This window comes from Scatophagus argus, chromosome 6, assembly GCF_020382885.2.
Source record: "Scatophagus argus isolate fScaArg1 chromosome 6, fScaArg1.pri, whole genome shotgun sequence".
NCBI classification, from domain to species: domain Eukaryota; kingdom Metazoa; phylum Chordata; class Actinopteri; family Scatophagidae; genus Scatophagus; species Scatophagus argus.
Genome location: NC_058498.1, coordinates 15,514,777 through 15,532,951, shown reverse-complemented (window position 1 = coordinate 15,532,951; position 18,175 = coordinate 15,514,777). Strand labels below are relative to the sequence as shown.

General features: G+C 41.1%; 1 protein-coding gene across 3 annotated transcripts in view; it reads right to left on the bottom strand.

Moving 5' to 3' along the window:
• The window catches only part of slc44a5b (solute carrier family 44 member 5b), a 35,942-nt gene that overhangs the window by 15,321 nt on the left and 2,446 nt on the right, over positions 1-18,175 (bottom strand). For all 3 annotated transcript variants that reach the window (XM_046391335.1, XM_046391338.1, XM_046391337.1), the window contains exons 2-7: positions 7,777-7,825; positions 3,580-3,653; positions 2,007-2,091; positions 1,524-1,608; positions 1,276-1,389; positions 20-80 (exon numbers count right to left, since the gene is read on the bottom strand). In XM_046391335.1, the coding sequence (XP_046247291.1) occupies positions 20-80; positions 1,276-1,389; positions 1,524-1,608; positions 2,007-2,091; positions 3,580-3,653; positions 7,777-7,825 (468 nt within the window). The remainder of the gene's footprint in view (positions 1-19; positions 81-1,275; positions 1,390-1,523; positions 1,609-2,006; positions 2,092-3,579; positions 3,654-7,776; positions 7,826-18,175) is intronic.

Here is an 18,175-nt window from a genome sequence, read left to right as displayed (position 1 = left end):
GTTATTCAGAAAGCCTCACAAGGTCTGCTTGGCACAATCATAGATGGACAGTCTTCATCTCGAATGACTTCTGCAACTGACTAAAAGGAAAGACAAGAATTCAAATAACTGAAAAAAGACATGTATTACTAAACACTCATTCAACATAGTAATTATCATATTAGAGATGGAGAGGAGGGCCTTTTCCATTCAAGTAACTGATGTTTCCTCTTGTGGTGGTTTCTGGATTTCATGTACAACCATGTTTGCCTTGCTTCTGCTTGTAATTTGCGTTAAGGAAAACATTGATTTTAATTCCAAGGTAACCATAAGTGGGTGGCACGGTGGTGCAGTGGTTAGCACTATAGCCTCACAGCAAGAGCGTTCCAGTGGGTTCCAGATCCCAGTCTGGGTCCTTCTGTGCGGAGTTTACGTTAGGTTAATTGGCTACTCTACACTGTCCCTAGATGTGTGTGGTTGTGTGTCAACCCTGTGACCGACTGGTGACCAGTCCAGGGTGTACCCCCTCAAGCGTAGCCACCTGGGATAGGCTAGAGCTCCCCTGCGACCCTGACAGATAAGTGGTATAGTAAATGAATGGATGGAGGTAACCATACGTCTATTATTTAATTTCTTATTTATGAAACAGTCCATTACATATTGAATTTCTTGAATAAAATAGCATACCATAAATTCATTTTATTCTAGTGAACCAAATGATTATCATGAGTCACATACATAACATCAGTATGTTCTTACTTTCAGAATAATAACAACCTCACAAACAGACAGATCTTACTTCAGCACTGTTAAAATATCAGTGATCTTCGCACTGATATGAATAACACCAAGAAGAGAGATGTGACGGCGTTGGACAGAATCCTGTCTGATGTAACACTGTCATACTTGGTGATGTGGGAAGGGAAATCAGTGATTCAGTTCAAACAGTATGACAGAGCTGTTAGGCGCTCCCACACACCACCTCACTCCCTGGTTCTTACACACCATCATGCCAACGTCACTGTCACTGAACTGTTGCCAGCCGATAGAACAGGGCTGAGATGTGCATCATCGTGCTGCTAGCTCATTTCCGCCTGTCTCTCAAAGCAAATTCAAATGAGCTCTTCATTATAATAACTGGTGAAATCTAAGGAAGGAGGTTTGAAAGCTGTGCCAGGCATGATTTTCTTGTTTCTTGTCAAAATTTTATTTAATCCAAAACTGGGGTTCAATAAATTTACTTTCATATAGTTTGCAAAATGGCAAAGCAGGCCTCTAATAACCACTGTCTCTCACCTTGCTGCCCATCTTGAAACCCGGCTTGCAGAATTGCTTGTAATATTCCCAGTTTTTGGTATTCCACGCATCCAGGAGAGTTGCAAATCTGTCAGGGCACTTGGAGACACAGAGCTGCAAGAGGCAATGCATCCTCTTAATGAGAAAGCCCATCAATCTTGCATAATCAAGCGTGGAGGAGAAGTTGGAGAGAAACATAAAGCTGTGTAAAAATGTGCTGCTAGAGGGAGCTTCACTCAGTCTCTTACCTGGGTTGTAGGGCACTGGAGGTTAATTAAAACTGCAGGATTGGCACATTTCAACATGTTGAAGTAGAATAATATGGCTTTGTTTCTATGGACGCAAACAATGAGGACAATTAGGAGGGTCCGATCAGAGGGATTCAAAAGATAAAGAAATCAGTAGTTACTGTGTTTAATCAGCAAACATTTCAGGAAGCACATACACAGAGAGAGGGTGTGTAAGAGAGAGAGAGACAGACAGTCAGAGACAGACAGACAGAGTGAGAGAGAGAGAGAGAGAGAAAGTGAGAGACAGGCAGAGAGAGAGAGAGAGAGAGAGAGAGAGAGAGAGAGAACCATGTCTGCTATAATTAATCACAAACCATCTCCATGAATAGTGGTCGAAGCCTTTTGTGAGTGGGAAGATAACAATGGAAAGCTGACAGACACACTGAGGAGCATAATTATTTCAGTGTAGAGCAATTTAAGAACAGATGTTTCTCCACTCACGCATTAGGGGTGTTCTGATGGCCACAGAAATGACCGTGGCTGTCGGTTGGATAGATGACCTTCCTGGGGTCGCCATGGATCCAGGCTAAAAACATGCAACAGCAACGTTTTTGTTTGAAGTGCTTGAATTCGACATCTGTAGCCATACTGGACACATACTATTCTAGTTCTAATGACTGAGACCACTGGTCAACACATTACACTTTTAAGACTCTCAGTGGTCTTACATGACAAATGCAGAGTCTAGTTTTTCATGCAACAGAGAAAATGATTAGTGGTTACAGCATTGCATTATTATTCATGCCTAAATCAATAGGATTCCTCAATCATCACGGCATGGCCATGTGTAGTCTCTGTGTATTAACCAAGGATAAAAAAAACCCAATTAACAAGACAATAATGGAAATTTATTCAAAGGATTGCATGTATGCATAGTAATTAAGAACAAACATCTATGCACATAAAAACAGACAAACAACAAATCAATCCAGTTTAATTGGTTTTGTTCTGTTCCTCCAGACACGAGTAGCCATGAACCTTAAATTCAATTTACAAAGCAATTCTCGTGTTTCATTTATTCACTCAAAGTAAACAACACAGTGTTAAGGTCTTCCACCTTGCCAGTCAATGAAGGACTGTGCTGAACGTGAGACAGCTCAAGCAACTGCAGTCTACAAGTCTTTGACACAACAGGAATGTTAAAACTGAAAAAGAAGTTCTTCAGCTGATTGCAGACATGTCAGTGTCTATTTAAAGTCACATCCATTGCCATAGCTCCTGCTCTTTTTAAATTATTGGGAAACAGTAAGTCCTTCCCATGTCCCATGCCCAGATTGAGACGTGACTCCACTGACAATGAGCTGGCAGGAGATGGCACTCTGGTGACAGCACTGGAACTTCATTTACCCTTACTTGTGACGTATATCATATATTTGTGAGAAAGAGGCAGAAAAGAAATGTGTGGTCAGGTGTGCTGAATAAAATAGGATATGAATTTGCATGGGAAAGGATTAAAGAAAAGCGACAGAAAGCGAATAAGTGAGAAGGCAGAAAGAGAGAACGGAAGGTAAATTAAAAGGGGAAACTTAAAGGAAGAGGGAAGAAAGAGAAAAGTGTTAAGAGGAATACAGAAAAAAGGAGAGCTGATGGGGAGATTGAGAAGACCGCATGGTCTCAGACAGCCACACAAAGTGGACTTTCTGTCACACCCGAGTGAACTAAAGGGCTTCAAGAAAATTTGAATGAAACAAGAGCCACAGGGAATCACTGGTCATCCAATCAAAAACGCAACAGGGACATCAAAACAACTTTAATAACACAATCTCCTCAATAAGAGTGAGCTCTACAGGCTGCATATTAAAGGAATAGCCTGCTCTCTGGACAGCATTTTTCAACTCGCCCACACTTTTAACAATCAGAAAATCAGATTTTGCTTTTGTGCACATAGAGTGAGCAATTCACACTTCCAGAGCAGAACATATCACCGCTGCTAGCATGTGCGGATTTGTGTGGACAGTTGAGTGTCATTATTAAACTCTGTGTGATGCAATCAGCAGTAACATGTCAAACTCACCGACAGTGCCCAGAGCGATGTAGCCGAGGATGACGATGATGAAAATAACACAGCAAACCACATCAGTGCAGCTCCTGAGGACAAAACCGGATGAGAACAAATAAGAGATGTGTGACATGGGAAAACCAAGATAACAGGAAGAAATTAAGGTTTTTTTAATGAACGTTTGGTCATTGAGCAAATACATGTACTAATGCATCCCCTGGAGAAATGAGGAATTTGCCTCATCATGAGGACACAGAAATGTGTTTTGTTCATTTAACTATTTCAATGTTGGTAAAACAACAACATTGCACTGCATAGCAAGCGAGTTTGAGCTCTACATCTGGGTGCAGTGCTTGCTACCGTGCATGACAAGGTGTCATCTGTGTGCTGTATTTTCAGAGAGACTGTAGTGGAGCTCTACTGACTTTCTAATGAGACCCTGAGTCCCACCCCCTGGAGTTAACTGTCCCACAGGCTCAGAGGCAGCTATTTGAAGACTCTCTCTCTCTTTCGCCCCCCCCCCCCCACCCCCCACAGTAGCGTCTCTCTCTTTCGCTGTCTTCACCATCTCACTGTCTGTCTCTCATAACAAGCTTTCTTCTCCTCCTTTCCACCCTGAGAGAAGCTGTCAGTCCAGCCCCTTCTTTGCCCTCTTTCAAAACTATTCACACCATGAGTGCTGAGCCCAGCCTCGGATAAAGCCAAGTCCATCCACTGTGCTGAGTAGTACCATAGAAGGGACATACATAGTACCCCCCAACACCATATGCTACAAAAATCACACCCTCAACGCCTTCAGCTTTCAAACCCTTCTTCTCTTTCATCCAGGGGAGCAAGGCCAATGTCAAAAGGAGGCCCAAGTTCAGAGATGGGACAGTGTTTCCTCTGTATAGCTCTTTGAAGAGAAGTTTGTCCTTGCAGTGTATGCAGCATGATTACATCTGCAAATACAGATGAACCGACAAACACTCAAGAAAAACCAGAGGACGGATGCACACAGAGCATACCAGGTGAGGATCAAGTCATATAAACATGCACAGAATAGCTAACAAATTGATACTAATGAAATTACATTAAGATGCAAACAAGAAAGAAATATAACTATTTAAATTGTAAACTGCTTAATGTAGTGTCTTAGATTTAGGATCAGCTGTGTAATTTAGGCGTGTACTTCATATTATCCTGGACCACTTGCAAGTGAGGCTGTAATTAAGACTTATTTTTTAATGGTTGTGCATTAATAAAGCAGTTAAGCTTATAATCTATGTTAACAGGCTGTTCTGGAAGATTGGCTTGCTGATCTTAGCAATAGTAATCAATGGGAATCTTTTTTTGTCCCAGCAGGGCTGCTATTACTCGTTTCTCATTTCAGAATGAGATGACTCGATTATCACCACTCTTATCTGAACTACATTAAGACTGAAGATACCTGCAAATTAAAACTGCGATATCTCCGCTCATAACATGGCTAGCAAATCTGGAGCTGATAATGACAACTGACCCACAGACCATCTGCTCTGTATCCTCAGGCAAACACCCAAATATCAGTCGAGACATTGGATAAAAAAGGACTAAAAGAGCAGTTGACTGCCATAAGAAATAAGGCTTAGGGACTGATTATATATATAGAGGAGTAAACCATTTTTCAGAAAGCACAACAATTATTTTCTGGAGATAACAGTGAAACAAAGGCAGCTAAAGTGGACACAGCTCTGCCTGGTGACAGCCACAGTTTTACCCTGACAGTGAATATGAGAAGCATAAAGACAGGCTGCCACACTACCTGCAAAGCTGTTGCTGATATTGTCCATATTATTAACAAAAAGAGACAAGGGAGTACCATTTCATTTCATTCAAAGAAGAATAAGGGGAAGAGTTGTCAGGATTGCCATGTGAAGGTTGCATTCCTTGTCTTTGAATCCCTTCCTACCCTTCACCTGGTACATAAGTTAGCTATCACTCGGCCATATCACTGGTGATTACAGAGGGGGATATGAAGGGTGACAATCTCAAGCTGACCTTGCCTTTCCACCACTTTTAATGTGATTGTTGCTTTAGATCTGTATGGTTTCCCTACTCCCTCATATAGACCTGAATGCATTATTGAGACAAAGTGCAAACACAGCACTACAGTGCTCATATAGCACAAAGTCACCCTTGAAGCAGAGGTGAGTGTTGAAGGGAAGCTGACAAAGTGAGGAGAGCGAAAACAATTCTGTGATGCTTTCCTATCTCAGGAAAGCAAGACACATGGACTACAAGTTAGATCCCAAAATATCGTCAAATGGCAAATCTATTCAGACCTGGCCTTACTTCCAAACTTCAGATAACCTCAGATGTCACTTACACACACTTTCACACCTACCAAAGAATCACCCTGCTTGTGTACTGTACTGGCAGGCAGTGCTGCTTTGAAAGAAAAAAAAATCTGTATTGGAAGCTTTATCAGTGCAAAAAGAAACTTTGTGTCAGTGTCATATTTGCAGGGCTGATATTCAGCAAGAGCCAAGGTGACACAGATGGCAGCAGAGTCACAGAATAGCATGGGTGCCATTGTGGTGTGAATGTGCCAGTCTGTTTTGTAGACAGACAATTAAAGGTATACTTTGAAGGCCAGATTTGCACATAAAAGGATATTTCTCACAGTCAAGAGAGCAAGGAGGAACACTCTTTGAAGTGAGCCACCTTTTTGACAAACACAAAGCTCCTTCAGTTAAGCTGTCACACATGCTGTGAAGGCAAAGGGCACCTGATTTGTAGTTAAATTTGTTTGTGAGCACACAATTAGAAAGAACCACAGTCTGACAGGACACTGTAAAAGGTATTATTACATTACAATACTGTTGTGAAGGTCTGGCTCAACTGTATATATATATTTGACACTGATTACATTAGATTAGATTGTATTGTTGGCAGCTGGAGCCAGTTTGAATTAACACTATGCCGTGTCCGTGTTCTGTCTGGTCTTTAGAGGACTGCTCAATAACGGAGATATGGTTACTTCATTTAGGCATTGAGCTTGCATGAAAACAAGACGACCACAGACTCAGTTCTCTCCCAGTACTCATTAAGAAAAGCCTCCGAGCCACAAAAACATCAAAGTATCCTTGGTGCCTTCACCCAGCTGTAGCAGTGAAATGGGCTGGAGAGCCTGGGATAAAGAGACACAGGAGGACTGAAACATGCCTTCACAGCAGCCTGCCAAACTGACATTGAACATAAAAGAGATAAGAGCCTATACTGCCTCACAAAATGACTACATCATCAAGCAAAGCCTGTGGTGACACCCTCGAGAGATTTTGCTTTATGGCAAAATTCTGCTCTTCATTGTGCTAAAGCAATATGTGTGGTTGTCTTAAAATGTAGTCTTCATTTTATCCATATGTTCATTTCTTGGAGGGAATGACTTCAGCTTAACTTGTGACTCTGTGTTTCTCAATGCAGAAGATCACATCTGTTAAGTTGCATAATTTTTTACATGATTATCATTCACTCTTTTTATGGCATATGACCTCATTAGTAAGGGATGGCAATGTCTAATTTATTATGTATGTATCAAATCGTTGTAAACTATACTCAGTGTGATGTACACAGAGGTGTTTGATGTACTCATGAGGCAGACAGTAATCCGCAGTTCATGAGAAGAGCTGCCGGTTGAAAAACAGGAGACATTTCACTATCTCACTGCAATAGCCCAGGTGATGTGTGGACTACATCAGTTTTGGGTGTATCTGTCTGGTTAATAGTGTGTGTCATTGGGCTAACTCCAGCCACCAGCTTGACTTATGGCCATTGATCTGTGCGCTGGGGTGGAGAGAGCTGCCAGCACTCAGCCTCGATCTTTATTAACGCAGCATGACAAATGATCAATCTATCAGCGCAGCGGGAAGGAATGTGTGCCAAAAACATTATACAATAGGCAAAAAACAATATACATGTAGGAGTCAGGTGTTGTCCTAGTGGTAATTATATGTATGTGTACACAGTTTTGAATTTACTCAAGTTGTGATATGTAATGCAGGTGAAAGGATTTTTGTTTCCTGTTATTGTCTGCAGCAATGACAAAACATCTCTCAAATGAACACATTGGACAGTAAACATATTCATAATGGAGTGAATTAACTGTGCATTTCAAGTAAACACAATTTTCGTTCAGTTTATTTTCTTTGCAACTGTTTAGATGCAACAAATGTAAAGAAAAAGGTGGTGTACCTGTTATGAACAGGCCCTCTGAAGTTTGGGTCGAACTTGCGTGGCTCACCTATAAGACAAGCAGAGTATGACAAGGTCAGTTGTCAAGAGAGTGAGATAATCAGATCGAACAAGAATGAATTTCACTGACAGAGTGCATATGTAAATGACATAACAGCAAACTAATATCTGGTTCAGCAACAACAAAAAACAAGATATAAGACTGTTTTATGATGCATCAACTTTCTTGAAGAGTGTAATTTAGGGCAAAAGGAAACACAGATAGAAACAGAGAATAACATATTCAAATGGTTATGAGCAACATTTCATAACACTAACACCACACACTACACTAATTAAGTGTCACAATTTAACCTGCTGTGCTATTCAACTAGCCGGGACAAACTAACTGGGCCATTTCACAGTGCAGGTCTCCTACTGTAGCAGGACTGGGGATGAAGAGGGATGATAATACTAAGCTAAAGCAGCAAAAGCTCAAACAATGAGGCTAACATGGAAATATAATAAATCATTTTAACAAGTCTTAAACTAACAGCTTATCTGGGTCACAGTGAGGATTCCCCATTTGACCCAGCAGAGTGCATACTGAACCACAGCTGTAAGCACCTCAGGGGCTACCTCCCAACTCCATGCACTCCACGTGTAGGTGTGAGAAAGCACATGTATTCGCACTCGTCACTGGCTGCTTCTTTGGTGCGCACGTAGCTTCTACCCCAGTTGAAACTAAGTATGACGTGTTCCTGAGGACCCATTAATCATCACACATGGAGTGTAATATCTCAAAGCAGCTGGGGCAGACTTAGGGGCAGCATGAGTGGGCCTATCTCCCATCTGTCCATTCCCCATACTGCTCCTGTCAAGAGACGTAGAAGCCAGCCTTGCTTCTAAAAGTGTGAGGAATTAGTACACTGTACTACGCACATGCAAATCTGGCAGGCCTGTTCTGAATGTACTCTAAAATTAAAAAATAAAAGTCCTGAATTTTACAAGCACAAAACTCTTTTCAATCATAAGGGCAAATCCACTGATAAAGCCAAAATCAAAAGCTAATTTATCCTAATAACAATTGCCTGACTTAGCTCATGCATCCATCCCACAGAGCTCCACAGCAATCCAAAAACTATTAAAAAGACATTAAAAAGCCATACTGTTGTACTGGGTGATATAATCTCTTATTACAATGAACATGGCTAGTGTAGTTTATTCTGGAACAGCTCCACAACTGCATTTTTGATCTCTGGAGAGTATCTCTTTGTGTTTTTAAGACATCAGTGAACATGCTCACGAATGCAGTTCTGCTTTAAGTGACTGTAAAACAGTGAATTCATTTTTCGAGCTTCACAAACCCCTCGAAATCAGGATTTTGTCCATGTAGCTGGAAACATTTAGAAAATCTACAAGAGTTGTAAGACTGAATTATTTTTCAAAATATGTGTGTGTACATCCATGGTGTAACAAACTAGCTGGACATATCAGCACTGGCTTAGACAACAATTCATTGATTAGTTAACAAAATTTGTCAAGGATGGAACCTTAAATCAAACACATCATACTGTTTCACATGCCAGCAGTTATAATACAAAGGTAACAACTCATAGCTGGATGAAACGAAACATTATTCTTCATAGACATTATTTTACCAGATAAGACATATATTTTTAATGACTGATGAAACTGAAGACACAACATATGTTTGCCGAAATACTTGCACTAGATGTCTTGGTGATTTGCAGTACATTACTGTGGTGGAATTCACTCCACCGCTCCCCTCTTTGACTATAAACTCTATAAAAGTTTGGCACCTGCTAATCACAAATCACCAGCTACATGTTCTTGTATCAATTTGTTACCACAATAGAGCTCGAAAGTTTGATGTAACGGAGTGGGAAAACCGCAATGCATCCTGGGCTTTGCGGGCAACTGAAAAGTGCATTTACGCCGGCTGTATCCGTTGTGTTCTACTGTTTTGTTTTAACAAGTTAAAACATGGTGCAAACGTTCTGTGTCGTTAACTGCCACAATCATTCATATGATCGCTTCGGTAAAAAAAAAAAACAAACAAACAAAAAAAATGATGGGGTGAGATTTTTCTCATTTCCAATGTGGCAGCAAACCCAAGGACCTCGGATCTGTGAGCTAACAAGGAGACGCCGAATGGTCTGGATAGCAGCCGTGAGACGACCAAACATCACTTTCAGCACAATCACCTGACGCACACTGGTGTTTCACACTGGTGTTGGTGGTGTTTTTTTCTGAAAATAAAATCATTGGCTGTTAATCTTCCTCTGCTTATTTCTATTTATCCTTAACATGTCATTGATATGTCAGGCACAGGAAAATCTCCTCACCTGCTACTTGCTCATATGGTGACAAACACCAGGCCTACACTTTACCAAGAAAGTTAATAAAACTATGCCTGATAGTGATAATAAATATTGTAGTTCAGTAGCAACATATGAAACTATATTCCAACTACTTTAATTGAGCCATAAGAAGTGTGTGTGAGACCATGCTATTTATTATAATTTTACAAATTTTTTCGAGGTGCCGAGCCTTTGGAACAGGGTCCAGCTTGTCTCGGTACGGTCCATTGTCTGTCTCTTTCGTACTATCCATTTTTTCATGGTGTCTCTCTCACTTTCTCTCGCAGCACCATATCTAATGTGAAGTGATGTAAACAAAACACTTTTGCCTGCAAAAATGGCAACCACGGCACACGCATTGCGAGATCACATGCCCTTTCGAGCACTTTCGGTGGAATTTCTTGATATCTTTAAAGCCAAGGTAAGGTTTTAAAAGGCCAGGACACTGTTTACATTTCCATATGTGAAAGCATATATAATCATTTCCTACCTTTTCCTACTAATGCAGCAGTGATAGAACAGTAACAGTTTTCTCTCACCGACATGCCATGTGTCCTCCACAGTCATAACATTGAATCTAAGTTAGTTGGTATAGTCACACCTTTTGTTTTTGTCAAATCATGCAAAATGTACACTGGAAGCAGTAGATGGGGAAATGCATTTGTCAAAATAGTTTACTTTCCAACATGAGCTTGGTGGTTATGTGGAACTACTGAAACATGGACTGAAGATTCTGACCATTTCCACTCAACCTTTCTTTTCAAATATTTGATAAGTGAGGCTGCATGTCCTTTTTTCTTTTGCCCTTGCTGTTAAAACCCCTATATTACTGCCATCTGTTTGGCTGTCATTGAAAGTTCCTCAATTGAGCAGTGCTTTACATAAGCCAGAAAGCTGCAATACGCTATGTGTGTACACTTTACTGCCACCATTAGCCTACACTTCAAAACAATGTGAGTATGATCACAGAGAAACTTGCATATCTGTGTGTATCAGTCCCAATGCTACATGAACATCTATATGAATGTGTGTGTGCGTACTCATCTTAGAGGTTGTGCACCGTCAAGTAGGGAGCAGAGAGCCAACTTGAGTGCAGGATAAATATTAGCAAAATAACTGATGACAATACAAATACACAATAAATACGTAGAGAAGAGCAGGGAGAGAGACGATGCCACCCAAAACAAAGCTAGAGTGTAATGCAAATCAACAAACTCATTCATTGCGTTCATATTTAGCATGAGAACATTAGACCTATTAGACGTAGCATTTCATGGGCCATGCGTTCACACCATTTGGCCAATCGGATGAACCCCAGCTAGCCATCTGCTACTCTCAGATTAAATGGTGGCAACCCCAGCAGCAACTGCAAGGTTAGCTAACACAAATGATGCCAGTGGAAGACAAGAGCTCAACTGGACCTTCAATATCTGTTTATCTATCAAGTTATTTATTAAGTCATATCATCACTGCACATCACAGATTTTGTTCACATCATGGGCCCCAAGCAAAATGCTTGAATTGTGTTTCAGGTCTAAAAGTGGGAAATGTTCTGGGTTAAGTGTGTGAATTCCTCAGCCAAGGACACAATGTCACCAGACCAGGTGCTCACTGCAGTATTTACGAAGCATTGTCCGGCTTTGAATAGGAAAGGATGCTCTTCTCATTTTCAAATAAAGTGGCCTGTAACGTTGAGAACAGAGTTTAAACACATAAAGGTAATCCTGTACAATTACACATTCTGCAAAGTCTGCCACAAGACTCCTGAAGTAAGTGAAATGCCAAGAACCAGAGACTAGCATCCCAATTCACATTCAGTTTAAAGATGCAAACTGAAAACAGTGCCACACTGTTTAGATTTTAATATAGTTTTTTTTAAAATGACATGAATGAAAAATGTACTGGTAGAGTGAATTATTCCTGTGTTGCTCCTTAAGTTGCCCCCTAATGCTTTTATATGACCAGCAGGTTGCATCACACAGACTTGCTACTAAGGTAGGCCCATCCTTTCATTGATATTACTTGGTTGTATGAATATTCAAAATACATGCAGGACTCCACAGTGGTGTAGCAAGTGGTAACAGGTTAGTCCGTATGGTAAGTGTAAGCTGAATGACACTGAGATCAAGGAGAGCCAGTGGTGAGAGGACAGATTGTGGTGCAGTGCGAGTCAGGTATCAGAGCATAGCGTTTTCTTTTCTTCTTCAGAATCATGTCAGTGGTTTCTTGATCAGCCTACTGTTTGGAATTGCAGAGCTTGCCAGTAAGTCCAGCAGGAGGACCAGCAGGCAACAAGGTCCCCCATGAGCTGATGAAAAATGAGGGCAGTTGTTATGTTGATCAAAACCCAGAATACAGAACTGTCAATACAGTATGAAAGATGGAACTCAAAAACAAACAAGTGACTGTGCAAGCATATGCCCCAATAGCAAAAACATTTCATAATATAGTGTACAGCAGCCTAAAATATTCTGGAGGAGGTGACAGAGCATGTGCTTATTCAGCTCGGCTAAATTTAGCTTTTGTGGTTCTTACTCACTACATCAACTTGACTACTTCCACTAGGCTGTTGTACTTTCCTCCGTACCACAAAACAGATTTCAGTGAAGAGTTAAAAGAGAGTGGTGAAAATCATCAGTGATGCCTGGACACCAGCAGACTCTGCATTAGATGACGGCTGTTTAGGCTGCACTTCAGTCTGCCAGTGCAAGAGATGAGGCTGGTGGACTGGATGTGTGCTGCTGCTGTAGTCGGGTTGAATGAGGGTCTGTAGTGAACAACATTCGGAAAAAGCCTGGCAGGCATACTACACTGGGACAGCTATAGAGTCACTGTTAGCTCCACTAACTGCTAGTCTCCTCTATTGACATAGTGTTGGATAATGCCACCGTGTCCTGCTGTGACTGAAAGATTTACGCATAACACAACAATCATGGTGGTAATCAAAGGCTCTGAGGCAATGAGGCTGGACAGGGTGAGGAATTACACATCAGGATCAAACAAAAGCTTTGGCAGTAATCTTCGCTCCAAAATCCAATTTGCATTTGCAGCTAGTCTGCCATAGCAACAAGATCTATGGATCAATTTACAGTAATGAGGACCTAACATCCCAATATGTGACTGTGACACATAAAAAATATGTGTTAAAATTCCTACCAATAGAGGTTTAATAAAAATTCTAAATAGATTGAAAGGCACTGTGAAAAAGCCTCAATTTGAAGTCCATACGTCCTGTTAGACAGATTCTGAAGTCTGTGCTGAGACCGACTGCTGAGAATCAACTTCACAGTGCCTGTACTGGAAGAGAGCCAGATGTAACAACCCGGCCTGGAGTGATAAAGCTTCAGGGGAAAGTCACAGAAGCAGTTCATCAATTTGTATTTCACAATTTGGGAGAAGACTAAATTGCGCACTTATCTCCTGTGGCTAACTCTATCATTTGTGCACTATTCAAATACTGCAGAATCTGTGACATTTTAATGTGGGAGCAAAGATAACCAGTGAATCAAATGGTGGCTTAAAGCCCCTATAGAAATTCCAACTCAAGACATTAAAGCCCTTAACTTTAAATATACAACCGGTGGGAATGTTAATCATACAACACAACCTTGTCATCACAGCCTTGAAGAGCCAAAATTTTTCATTTTCTCTATCCACAGCACCACTTCCCAACGTTTTTCAGCTCGTCTCCGTAAACACATCCAGCACGCAGACACATCGACAGGAGCGGACACAGGCACCAGTGTCCCCAGGCTCCACTGTCCAACACAGGCCTCTTTCATATCATGGTCAGGCAAACAGCTCGAACACCGCAGGTGCTTTACATGGGTTGGGTCAGAGGGGCCATTTGGAAAGGACATTTCTTGTTGTTTTCATTCAACTGTTTCATAAACATTTCCAAGACCTGGAGAGAGTGAAGGGCTGTGAGACTGCACTTCTGTCAAAGCTATCTTGGGCTTAGATCCAGCTTAGATCCTGCTACAAATGAAAAAAAGAGAAAATAGAAATGTTAAAAATTCAGCATAATGATGTTGCTCAGCAGAGTAGGCACATTCGGTAAGTCTGGATGCTGTGCTCTATGTTCATTCATATTTGATGAAAGCACTGGCTTCTGTCAATCCACAGAGGAAAGCAACATCAGTAACACGGCTTTGGGGCTTTGTGTTTTCCTTTACTCCACATTTAAAAATTAGCAGTGCTCAGGTTTCTCTTGCAAGATTAGCCTTGGGTGACAAAGCCGCTTGGTTGGATCACTGCCATAAAGATAAAGGGGCCAGTGAAGCTGTGATAGGATAAGAGACTGGGATGAGGTCATGGGGTGTTCTGTTGGGCAGAGATTCACTGCCAAAGTTTCACAGCTGAATCAGTAAAACACACAAATTAAGAGTGGTCCTCTCACCACTAACTCACTAACACACACACACATACCCATACACACAAACATACCCACATTAACAATTGGGAACAGCATCATTATCACACAAGTCTCCCACACTCACCAGAAAAGAAAAAAGGGAAACATTTGGAGTCCATCTCAGAAAGAATCAAAGCAGTTAAAAAGCTCCAGATGGCTCTCTTTCTTCACAATATTAAAATGTGGAGAGATAATACAGGCAAACATCCTCCATGTAGCACCATTACTCTCTTTTTCTCTGCCTTTTTCCTATCGCCTTTCTGTATCCAAAATCATCTTTCTTGCCTTGCTCTTATTTCTCTCTCTGGAGAACAGTACAACCTTTAAAGTGCTTGTCTCCTTATTGAGAAGAGACAACAACATCCTCTGGTTTAGGTTTACTTTAGCAGAGTCCCATGGGATCCTCTCAACTATTAGCAGATGGTCAAGGACTGAGAACTTGGCATGTCTGGTTTGGCAGCCCACTGGGTTAACTCCTATCAGTGCACGAACAGTGTTTACTGTTCATACTGTATTTTCAGAGTGAAGTAAAAACACATTGCTAGCTGACATCCTGTGCCGAGAATAGTGGGATCCGGGTTGGGATTTAACCCCCAAGAGGAGGGTTAGCATCTGAGTGTGTCAGCTGCTGACAGCTAGCCTGCTGCTCTGAGCGGAGATGTAGCAGTATTGCGGCTAGGGCTTTGTGACCTTGGTTACTTCTGTGGGAGCCTCCAGGCATGTCAGTGGCAGCCCTGTGTTCCTGTGAAACGAGACTCGCTACTGCTACTACAGATCAGTGACAGGCTCAAATGGTGTTGGCCTGGATTCTTAAAGACTTAAGCATAAGAGGACTGGGCACATCTTGATATCCAAATACACAAAATTCACACCAAGGGGAAGAATAACACTTATGCACACACCTAAACAATAGTCTCCTTTAGTTTCATATTCAGTATTCACAATTTATCTTGAATCTTCCATAACTAATTCCATATATTTATACAGCTTTCTCATACTCACGTATGGTTTACGTATAATATAATCTCATCTTGTAGGCAGGAATTTGCATGTTTTCAGAAAACAACATTTTTAGGACTAAATGACGTAATAGCGACAGCAGCTGTTTTTTTCCTTTTTTTTTTTAGCTGTGCATGTTGACATAGAATTCCTCATCTCACTTTACACATCAAAGTGTAACGAGTTTCATATCAGGCACAATGCAACTGGGCCCAGATTCCTAGAGGCAGGAAGAATGACATTTTGCTATTACACATTTTATGGTGAATGTATTCAAGCCTGTCGCCTCATAGCAAGAGGGTTCCAGGTTCGAATCCCGGTCTGGGCCCTTCTATGTGGAGTTTGCATGTTCTCCCTGTGCCTGCGCGGGTTTTCTCCGGGTACTCCGGCTTCCTCCCACAATACCAAAAACATGCACATTAGGTTAACTGGCTACTCTAAATTGCCCCTAGGTGTGAGTGTGAGAGTGTGTGGTTGTTTGTCTTTGTGTGTTGGCCCTGCGATTGACTGGCGACCAGTCCAGGGTGTACCCCGCCTCTCGCCCGTAGTCAGCTGGGATAGGCTCCAGCCCCCCCGCGACCCTGACGGATAAGCGGTATAGAAAATGGATGGATGGATGTATTCAAGCCCAAAACCAGTTAATGGCCAAATGCGTGCACTAACACAAAGCTAGTAAATGGTTGAAGGTCACATGGAAGTAACACTCCATGAAGTCTTCACTTTTAGGAAGGAGTAAAATCTGTTTCCACACCCTAAGGGAAGGTCAATGTCTTGATTTGGTCAATATGAATATCAACTAATTTCGCCTGTTTTCTCCAACAGGGAATCCTACCAACCTCTGCCTTTCAGCAGTCTGCACACACTGAACTTGGATCACTTTCAAAGTGACAAGAAAATCCTGATACAGTATCTAAACAAACTGACAAGGTGCAATGCAAGGACCTCAGGTGTGCAAAAAAACCAAATCATGTTTACAACATCAGAACACTGTGTCTCTTTTGTTCTTTGGTAATGATTCATTTGTTTAAAGCTAGCTGCACTGTAAGCACATTAGATCTATCAAAATTCATTTTAAGTCTCACCGTGTGCCCGACTCAAAACCTACTTGTCTAGCGTGAACAGTTGTATCTCTCTCATTTTCCGGTGTGTCTTTGGGTTTTGTTCATAAATCACTGTCAATGTCACTTAGCGTTCTACTCACAAACCAACATTGGCTATATTTCTACTGCAAATTAGAAATTTAAAGTCCTCTTGCTGTTGCCTAGACAGCCTCTTCATGACTAAATGTCCAATTTTCATAAACTCAAACAAATAACCATCGAGTGCTTGCCACTGTGCAGAAAAGGATCTCTGAAATTATTTACTGACTCACCCTATCATTAGTGTGAATAATATACTTCCAACTTCTAGGCAGTGACAGAGCTATCTCTTGAGAAAGGATGTATGAAATTAGTAGCAAAAGAACATAACCTTGTTAAAAATAATGAACAGAAATTCCATAAAGACTAATAAAATGTGCAGGAGCACTGCAAAGTGAACACTGGTCTTCACTTAAGATGAGTATTTGCAGAGGACAGTGACACTTAAAAAGCCCATAATAGCACTTAGTCATGGGTGCAAAATTGGCCATTTGAGCCACGACCTTGTCTGACTGCAATTTCACAGGAAGGGGCTGTGAATGTTTGATTCTAAACGAAGGCTCTCAGCTTTCTGTCAAGACTTTCTGCATTGACTCAGTAAAAATGCAGCGTTTAGGGAAGCTGCCCATGCGAGAAATTTGTTAATTAACAGTGTGCCCGACTCAACACTTTCTGTAGTGAATGGAACTCATATCTAAATTGTTACTTACAAACCTGTCACAGAATGATTATGAGCTATTTTTCTACTTTTCTGACTGACTGAACATTTCAGCAGTACAGTATAAACCCATTGAACACTTGCTACATAGTTAGAAACATTATATAATATACTAGCCACAAGAGTACACTTGAATCTTGGATTTAGAGCAAGTGCAGAACTGCTGAATGTAAATGATGGGGTGGCAAGTAGTTTCAGCAGCTGCTAAAACATGGCACACTTTTGCTTACTCGAGTGTTTTTGCTGTTTTTTTTTTATGCAGGCACATGAAAAAGCTATCCAACCATCTGAACTGGAGACAGTATATTGGACAGAATCATCCACTGTTCAGAATAAGAGATATAAGTCACAAAAAAAAGAGAAAAGCGAGCAGCGCATGTGATTTTCTTTACCATGAACTCCTCATTTAGTCCACACTGAAACAAATGCTGTCTGTGTGAAACATTAAGTTATAGTGGAAGAGTATGCTGATTGACTCAGTTGTGAGCCCAAAATACCCTGAATTGCTCTTCTGTCTAGCTAGCTGATGGAACGAAAGCACCAAGGAGCCAATAATAAAGCAGCTGACCTAAACACAAGGAGGTACCATAACTTCATCCCATGCTTCACTACCTAGGTCACTGGACCCTGTTAAGACAAAATTATGTTCTTTAATTAAACTGTCTCACAATAGTCTCTGTAATTCTCTGGAGGGAAGCACTTGAGTTGAAGCAATACAAGATAATGCAAATATATGTGTATATTAATCTCTGTAATGACACACATG